The sequence below is a fragment of the Bombina bombina genome, chromosome 12 (assembly GCF_027579735.1).
Source record: "Bombina bombina isolate aBomBom1 chromosome 12, aBomBom1.pri, whole genome shotgun sequence".
Lineage (NCBI taxonomy): Eukaryota > Metazoa > Chordata > Amphibia > Anura > Bombinatoridae > Bombina > Bombina bombina.
In genome coordinates this window covers 100,703,119-100,712,927 of record NC_069510.1, presented here as the reverse complement: position 1 = coordinate 100,712,927, position 9,809 = coordinate 100,703,119, and the positions used below count along the sequence as shown (strand labels likewise).

The window sequence follows — 9,809 nt, the reverse complement described above, 5'->3', positions numbered from 1 at the left end:
AGGCTTGCAACGGGCGGGGGAAGCGCTGGATCGGCTTCCAGAATAAAAAGTAATTATTTGTACAAAAATGGGAAATGTAAACTTTGATGAACGAAAGTACCCCTGTTTTAAATAGTATTTTCAAAAACAGGGCACTGATTCATCATAGTTTACCTTCACTTTAATAATAGCTAATTTTAGGATTTCTTATTTTAGGATTTCAAATAACAATAAAATTAGTTTAAAGAGACATAAAGGGACAGTCTACTCCGGAATTTTTATTGTCCCTTTATTACCCATACCCTAGTTTTGCATAACCAACACGGTTATATTAATATATTTTTTACCTCTGTGATTACCTTGTATCTAAGCCTCTGCAGACTGCTTCCTTATTTCAGTTCTTTTGACACACTTGATTGCAGCTTCTTTATTTTTTTAATAAAATAACTGCACTAGGCCGTATTCTGGGGCTAAAGTTGGTGGGTGTGGGGTGTTAGAAAAAAAAAGGCACTGAATAGTGTCTTTACATTGCAGTCTATGGGAATTGTGTGTTCCCAGTAAATATATATGGTTATATACATATATATTTATGTGTTAATATGTGTATATACACATATTAACACATAAATACATATGTATATAATCATATACATATATATTTACAATTTGTTGCCATAGCTCTGCGACTTACCCCCTTTGCTGCGCTTAGGTTCTGATGCACAGCCAACGGCATCAGAACAAGCCTATGGAAGTGCGCTCTTGTGAGCACAATGCTTCCCATCAATGCGAATGCGAGCTTGCGTTCGCATTGCTGACAACTTGTAATACCAGCCCACATTAATGTGCGCTGGTATTACACAGTGGAGCGCAAATATCAATTTCATGAAAGCAGTATTTAGCGCTCCACTTGTAATCTGGCCCATAATCTGCATTTTATACAGAACATATTGACTACATATAGATGACGAGCTGAAGATAGAATCAAATAGGTCAACAGAGGAGGTTGTGAACACTAAAACCCAAGTTTGTCACATATTTCCACAAATTGCCTTTGCTCATGGATTATTTTTCTATTTTTTTAAATAATTTTTTATTGACACAATACAATCCTTTGTAACATTTAAATAATGATCATGTAAACTCACAATAAAATATCTGTTAGCTCCACTTGTGTAGAATCATTCTAAGATGGTACAATTACAATAAAATTATAGCAATTATATTTAATGTAAAATTTTTAGGAGCATTTCATTTAATCTGCTTTAAAAAAGCGAAAGCAATTTGTATCTACATATTAAAGAAATACCATAAATAGATTGTTATTCACATATAAAGAATTTCAGACTGGGTCTCTTCAGGAACAAAAAGTTGTTATACTTTATAATTTTGTTTTGTTCTGTATATTAAAGAGCAGCAATTATACGTTACAAATATTTTTAGGCATAAATAAGATTATGGAAAAGCTGTTTGCACTGAAACTCATGGGGAAATAATATTTGTGCCCAACTGTAACTACTGTATACAATCCCTCTGGCTAATAGGGGAATCTCTTACAGCAGTACCGCTAGATAGGAACACTCCTTCCCAAGCAAGAACAATTTGATTTGTTCAGCACAGCTCATTAAAAAGAATACAAAAAATGCTTACCTGATAAATTAATTTATTTCATGATGGTGAGAGTCCTAAAAACATCACTTGTGGGATTCTACTCCGGTCCACTAGATAGAGGCAAAAACATCCAAAATATGTGCCAGATTACGAGTGATGAGGTATTTAACACTCCAACTTGCACGCTAGGACTAAGCTTTTTGTGTCAGGTAGTGCTCGTATTACAAGTTGAAAGTAAACTATTTTCGCACGAGCACTAACCCAATGCGCGCAAAAAGCCAAACTTAGAATATTACATGAACGTTAACGTATTCCCCCATAGAAGTCAATGGAGCAAAAAAAAAAACTAAACACCCTACTCACAGGCAAACCCGATCGCATGTTCTCATGTGTGCTAACCCATACATATATACACATATAAATACATAAATATATATATGTACACAGTTATAAACATATATATGTATGTATGTTCATGTTAAAGTCTTTTGCCCGCCTTTTTTCGAACACCTGAGACCTCATATCTTTGAACCCTTATAACTTTTTGTGCAATATTTGTTTTTAATACTTTTTATTAGTGTTATGATGAGTATAACTGTACTTTGTAATGTATTTTTGATGTGTATTGTGACACGTTTTGCAAAACAGTTAACCAAAGCTGTATTTGTGCTATCCTGATGCCCATTAACTTCAATTGCGCTCAAGCGATCATGTTTACTTTCGACTTGTAATATGAGTGAAAAACCTAACACACACAAACACCCGCGATAAACCCTCTTTTCGCTCACATGTAACTGTTAGTATTCCACTCATAATTTGGCCCTATATGAGCTTAAACCCCTCCTACTCTCCCAAAATCCCTCAGTCACACATATAGCGAAGTAGAGGAGAAAAGCAGGAGAGGACAAAGCGGGTGATTAAAGAGACAGGGGAAAAAAATGTAATTCATGATTCGGCTAGATAATACGATTTTAAAATGTCCAATTTACTTCTATTATCTAATTTGCTTGATGAAAAGCATAGCTAGGTAAGCTCAGCACCTGTGTGCTATTTGCTAATTGGTGGCTGCAAATAAGATGCTGAGAATCCACAAGACATGGAGGTAGATTTATTAACTGTCGGGCAGACATGATCCACTGTAGCGAATCATGTCCATCCAACATTGCATACGCTGTCGGCATTTAAAATTGCACAAGCATTTATAGTGAAATGCTTGTGCAATGCCGCCCCCTGCACATTTGTGGCCAATCGGCCACTAGCAGGGGGTATCAATCATCCTGATCAAATCAATCATACCGATCTGAATGCTCAGAGGTGGCGGACGAGTTAAGGAGCAGCGGTCTCTTGGGAGTGGTGAGTTTACCACCACAAGAACTGTTTTAGCTCCTGATTCAATAGGATATTTAGAGACAGGTCCTAGTAATCTCTGTTCCATTTGCGAAGAATAGATAATGGCAGAAGCTTGAGATGAAACCTCGAAATGGGGACTGTATCTGATGCAGACACCATGGGACCTATCCCCTCCATGCATTGAACAACTCATAGTCAAGGAGTTTGCTGAAGTTGAGCACATAAAGTTTGTCTCTACATTGGTCTGTCAGGGCTAGGCACATAGACATAGAGTATGATCAGCCTAAGAAGGACACTTGAGTGTCAAGAGTCAAAGAACTCTTTGGCAGGTTCATGCAACAACTATGACTGTGAATTGGTTGAAGGGCAGCTTCTGTGTGTTTCCCAGCTAACAGAAGAAGAGGTACTTGTGCTAGAAAGTCATCTAGATAGGGTGCTACAGAGTAGCCTTGAACTTGTACCACAAACAAAAAGGCCCTCTATATCTTGGTAAATATCCTGGAGGCTGTGGCAAGGCCAAACAAAAGGGTCACAGACTGTTCAGAAAAGCAAGCCCGAGGAACCTTACATGATCCCTGTGAATAAGGATATGCACATAGGCATATTTTACATCTATAGTAGACATATATTGTCTATATTGGATAAAATATACCCTCTTTATTTGGTACAATAAAGAGATTGGAGTAGAACACAAGGTTTTGTTCCAATTTGGGATCTGGAGTAATTACTCCTTTTGATTTGATCTCTGAAACACATTAAAAAAAGTCCTAGGCCTTTACTGAATCTCTGGGAACTGATTCAGTACCCCTAAGAAACAATCTCAAACAGTCAAGGGTCTGCCACAGACCTCTCCCAAGCCTCCAGAAACAACTTCAATCTACCCCCTATTAGAATCACCTCTGGAATGGGTGTCACACCATCAATCGGACTTGGAGGTGGAAGTGGACTGCTTAGCCTTGGAACAGGGATTAAAGTAGTCTTGGGTGATCCTAAATGCTGAGTTGAGAAGTTTGTCCTTTGGGACTTTGAATTATCTAAGGAACGAAATCAGCAAGATCTCCTAGTTTTACCCCTAGTTTTTCTTGTTCTGAGATAGGAACACTCCTTTACATCCAGTGACTTTAGCAATGATTCCACCGAGCCCTGGGCCAAACAGTATTTTACACTGAAAGAGTAGATATAAAAGTCTGTTCTTGGAAACAATATCTCCAGATCTAGGGGTAGATTTAATAAGCAGTGGAAGTTGCTTTCTATGGCCGAAGTTTCTGGCTCGCCGGAAACTTAAGTTAAGAAGCAGTGGTCATAAGACTGCTGCTCCTTAACTTGTTCGCCACCTTTTAGGACCGATCAGGATGATTGACACCCCCTGCTAGTGGGCCATTGGCCGCGAATGTGCAGGGGGCAACATTGCACAAGCATTTCACAAGAAATGCTTGTGCAATGTTAAATGCCGACAGTGTATGCATTTAGCGATATCGGGCGGACATGATTCACACCAGCGAATCATGTCTGCCCGGCATATGATAAATTGACCCCCAATACTTTATCCAGAAGGCTTGTCCATCTAAAACAGCAGTAGCAGTATGCGGATCATTTCCACTACTGAATCACAAATAAAGCTTTAAACGATCCTGGATTTCTTCTAAGGATACTTCACCCGCTATCAGTTCCAATAAGTTATCACACCAAACCGAGGTAGCTGCAGCTACGCAAGCTGCACTGACAGCATAGCAAAAGAGATAGCCTGCCAACTGAAGTGACCACCTGTGGAAGCTATCTAGTTTCTTGCCTGTGGAGTCTTTAAAAGATGTACTATCCTCCAAAGAAACAGTGTTCTATAAATGGCCCTATCTACTTTATGGACAGTTTCCCAAACTTCCAACTTCAAAGGAGTTAATGGAAGCATAGTCTCAAATTTGGCGGATAGAACAAAGGGTATACCTGTTTTTTCCAATCCTTAGTTACCAGACTGACAACTAAATCAGGCACTGGGAAGGTAGATGGCTGCTTAGGAACCTTCTTTACTTTTAGTAATAGGTTTGTCAGAAGTGGGAGAATTCTCATCTTCTAAAGACTTTAACATTTCCCTTAGTAAGGCATGAAGTGCTCTAAAGTACCCTCTTTAGATCAAGGGCTCTAGATAGGTCACTCGATAGGGAGACTTCTGATAAGAGAAGGGCTTCTGAAGGATCACATCTAGCCACATGCATGCATCTGTATTTTCTTAGAGGAGGCATTACAGCCATCAACTCAGAAATAGTATATATATTTCTTTAAAAAACTGGCAGGGTTTTCTCTATAGTGGATACCTGCCCCTGTAGTAGTTATCAGTACTATGAGCTAAACCCTGTCTAGTATTTGAAATTGCTCCAGCACATAAACAGCTGAGCAGGGTAAAAAACAGGAATATCCTTAAAGGGACATTATACACAATTTTTTTCTTTGCATAAATGTTTTGCAGATGATCCATTTATATAGCACATCTAGTAGTGTTTTTGTAAACATGTATAGTTTTGCTTATTTTTAAATTACATTGTGCTGATTTTCAGACTCCTAACCAAGCCCCAAATTTTTAGATGTATACTGATGTATACAGACTTCAGACTGCTTCTGTTTGTATAAAGGGTCTTTTCATATCCAGGGGAGGGGGGAGGTTCTGCTATCAGTCTCTTTCAGTGGGTGTACCAGGCTAATCTCACCAACAGTGCTAAAATGGGAGTTCTAAGTAAGTTTTTTAAAGGTTTTATACTGGATTTTTATATCAGTATCTGTGCATATTATTCTTTATAGTAGTGTCTATTACATGCAGTTAAATAAAAATTGGTGTATACTGTCCCTTTAAATAAGAGACATAAACATGGGGGACTTACACGATCAGTAGATCTGCCCACTTATGCGTCAACTGCTGGTAAAGAGACCTGAGCTGCACTAATTTGATCCATTTGTGGGGTAATATAGGCAAGTAAGGATGAAAGTTGGTTATCTCCACAAGAGATAGTTAAGCTAAAGTAATAAAACAAAGTTGTAAACACAACCATGAGGCACAATATATGACTGAGTAAACCCGTAAAGGAGAAGAAAACAGTGAGACACACTAGCCCCATCACAAGAGGTGAAAATGTATGATAACAAAAGCACAACAATTTAAATAACTATAGTTAGCACAATAATGTATACATTAATGTATAATTATATAGATACATTGGTAAGTTACAATATGATTTAGAGCAGTCTCACCACCTCCCAGGGCACAAGAACAGCGTCAACGCCTGTAAAATGGCTACTGTTTAGCAAGTTAAGGAGAATTCCTCAAATGGCTAGCTAAAAGTCCACCAACAGGTTAGTGGTGGTAGAAGCTTAACAATAGAGCACGTGAAGAGACAGGGGCTGCATTACGGGCTCCAGTGTTACTGGAGAGCGCTAAAGCTAGTCGCTCTATTCCACTGGGTTTAAAACCTGTCCTCAGACCTCCCTAACAGGCCAGATTTTGAGGATATCTGAACTGGAGCACAGATGAAATAATCAGGTTATTAGTAAACATGGTTATTTTGCCTGCTCTCATCCAAAGTAATCCTGAAAATGTGACCTGTTGGTGTTTCAAAACCAGTGCTCTATTCTTACAGTAACATTATGCTGCAAATAGTGAAAGAATGATGTGAATCACGTGTACATGTTCATTCTAATAACCGGTGGGCTGTGAAGGTGTAATGTACTTACCTGCCAGTATCTAAGTCTACTGAGTTACCTTATTTGCAGACGACTGCTGTCAGTAGATGGCCCATCCAAGGCAGCGCAAGAAAAGTGCCATAGATCTTGCCAGGAGCAGAACAAACTACACCAGGGGACTGGCAGATAATTCCGCATTTCACCCAGGCAGCCTGTGACATCTCCACATGTTCCTCTAAATGTTCTGTTGATCAGCTCTTGACTGATGGATTTTGGGAGAGTAGAAGGAATCAAAGATCTGGTATGTTGGGGTGTTACCTCCTCCTAGTCATCTAGAGGGGAATCCCACTTGAGATGTCTCATGGACTCTCACCATTAAAGAAAAATTATAATACATTTTGCAATATATACAATGTCCCATTAACCTATTACTGGGTCATAAATTGAATAATCCATCTTTCTGAGTCACCCTGTTTCCATAAATATAGAATAAATGACAATCACAATGTTCCCTTCTGTACTATGTTAAAGGGACACTGAACCCAATTTTTTTATTTTGTGATTCAGATAGAGCATGCAATTTTAAGCAACTTTCTAATTTACTCCTATTATTAAATTGTCTTTATTCTCTTGGTATCTTTATTTGAAATGCAAGAATGTAAGTTTTGATGCCGGCCCATTTTTGGTGAACAAACTGGGTTGTTTTTGTTGATTGGTGGATAAATTCACTCATCAATAAAGTGCTTTCCATGGTTTTGAACCAAAAAAAACGATAATAGGAGTAAATTAGAAAGTTGCTTATAATTGCATGCTCTATCTGAATCATGAAAGAAAAAAAATTGGGTTCATGTCCCTTTAAAGTCAGAGTTTTTGTTACAATCCCAACCTCAAGCTTAATAATTATTCACCCTTAAGCTTAATAATTATTAAAGGGACATGAAACCAAACTTTTCTATTATATTTCCTCTTATGGTATTCTTTGTTGAAGAAGATACCTAGGCAGGAAGTCTAGAACACTGTATAACCTCAAACTGCTGCCATCTAGTGCAATTCCAAATGTATAACATTGTTATAAAACTGCTGCAAAATATTGCTCCAGATAGCAACACAATCCTAAACCATCCTACCTGTTCTTTAACAAAGGATACCAAGACAGTGAGGGAAATTTAATAATAGAAATAAATTATTACTAGCTAAATCATGAAATAAAAAAATGGGCTTCATATCCCTTTAATATGCTATTGGTTAGAGCAGGGGTGGGCAACTATCGGCCTTCCAGATGTTTTGGACTGCATCTCCCATAATGCTTTGCCAGCATTATGGCTGAAAGAGCATTATGAGAGATGTAGTCCATAACATCTGGAGGGCCGATAATTGCCCACCCCTGGGTTAGAGAGTTGGTTAAAGAATAAGAGGCCAGAGATGGTTGTGAGGCTGTAGCTGGCAGTTATCAAATAGACCTCTTTTTTCACAAACAATGACGTGATCTTCTACATGCTCCAACGTGAACTATCCAGGTGAGAAGGGAGGTTCTGCTACATGGTCTATGTTTCTGCCATTTCAGCAGTACCAGTTTCTCTAATCCCTTTAGGTGATGCATCTTAATCACAAACAGACGTTACTCCTGCAGTGTGTACCCTGGTGATCATCCTACATCTCTGCAAGGTCTGACACCACATAGGAGATGTATTTTCCATCCAGAATCTGCTCTATTTCTCCATGTTTCACCAGCCAGCACTGGGAAGTGTGAGCCTGGGCTGACGAGTCTTTCAAGGTCTTCACCACAAGAGTGGCGGGAGCCTTTTGGTTGTTGCGAGTCACAACTGCTGAAAGGGTTGGCTCATTGCTTTGTTTTTTCTCATCGAACTCTATGGTGGCTTTCTGGAACTGGCCTGAGAAATGAATAGCACAGGAGTCAAATTAAATAGTAACAAAAACAAAGTACAATTTTACAGATGGTCAATATTCAATAAGATTTTGGGCACCATTTATTAAGCAGCGGATACTGCTTCGGAGCCCCATCAATTCAGGCTCACCCGCTCCTTAAAGGACCAGTAAACACAGTAGATTTGCATAATCAACGAATGCAAGATAACAAGACAATGCAATCGCGCTAAGTCTGAACGTTAAATAAATAGTAAATTTTGTTTCTGACAATTTTAAAAGTTATGTCTGTTTCCACTCCCCCTGTAACATGTGACAACCATCAGCCAATCACAAAAGCATACACGTACCATGTGACAGCCATCAGCCAATCACAAAAGCATATACGTACCATGTGACAGCCAACAGCAAATCACAAATGCATATAAGTTTATTCTGTGAATTCTTGCACATGCTCAGTAGGAGCTGGTGACTCAAAAAGTTTAAATATAAAAAGACTGTGCACTTTTTTTAATGGAAGTAAATTGGAAAGTTGTTTAAAATTACTGCTCTATCTGAATAATGAAAGTTAAAGGTTTACTTGAGTGTCCCTTTAACTTGTCCACCACCTTTTAGGTGGCAGATTGAAATCACCCCGATCCAATATGATCGGGATGATTGACGGCCCCTGGCCGCTGGTGAGAAGGGGGCGGCATTGCACAAGAATTTCACCAGAAATGCTTATGCAGTGTTAAATACCGACAGCATTTAGTGAGATCGAGCAGACATGATTCGCTACAGTGAATCATGTCCGCTCGACAATTATTAAAACTACCACCTTTTGTGTGAATTCTCCTGTACATAATATCTGACTGTTGTTTGCTACCCTCTTTTTATCATCTCCCATGTAATAGTTTTTATTTATTTATCAGATTTCCTTTTTTCCATTATAATGTTATGGAAACCATTTTTTATTTTTTTTAAATAGTTTTTTTTATTGAGGTATTTAAGGATTACAGACAATGAGGCATATTGAAGAAATGTCTTGCGGACCTGATCCGACAGTGCGGATCAGGTCTGCAAGACATCGCTGAATGCGGACAGCAATACGATCTCCGCATTTAACATTGCACTAGCAGCTCACAAGAGCTGCTGGTGCAACGCCGCCCACTGCAGACTCGCGGCCAATGGGCCGCCAGCAGGGGGTGTCAATCAACCCGATCATATACGATCGGGTTGAATTGTTATGATTCCTGTCCGCCTGCTCAGAGCAGGCGGACAGGATTATGGAGCAGCGGTCTTTGTGACCGCTGCTTCATAACTGCTGTTTCTGGCGAGTCTGA

The 9,809-nt window shown here is 39.0% G+C and overlaps 1 protein-coding gene across 2 annotated transcripts in view; it reads right to left on the bottom strand.

Moving 5' to 3' along the window:
• Positions 1-1,041: 1,041 nt before the first annotated feature.
• ITIH6 (inter-alpha-trypsin inhibitor heavy chain family member 6) overlaps positions 1,042-9,809 on the bottom strand; it is a 153,620-nt gene continuing 144,852 nt past the window's right edge. For both annotated transcript variants that reach the window (XM_053695764.1, XM_053695765.1), the window contains exon 15: positions 1,042-8,495. In XM_053695764.1, coding sequence (XP_053551739.1) covers positions 8,254-8,495 — 242 coding nt within the window. In that variant the 3' untranslated portion in view covers positions 1,042-8,253. The remainder of the gene's footprint in view (positions 8,496-9,809) is intronic.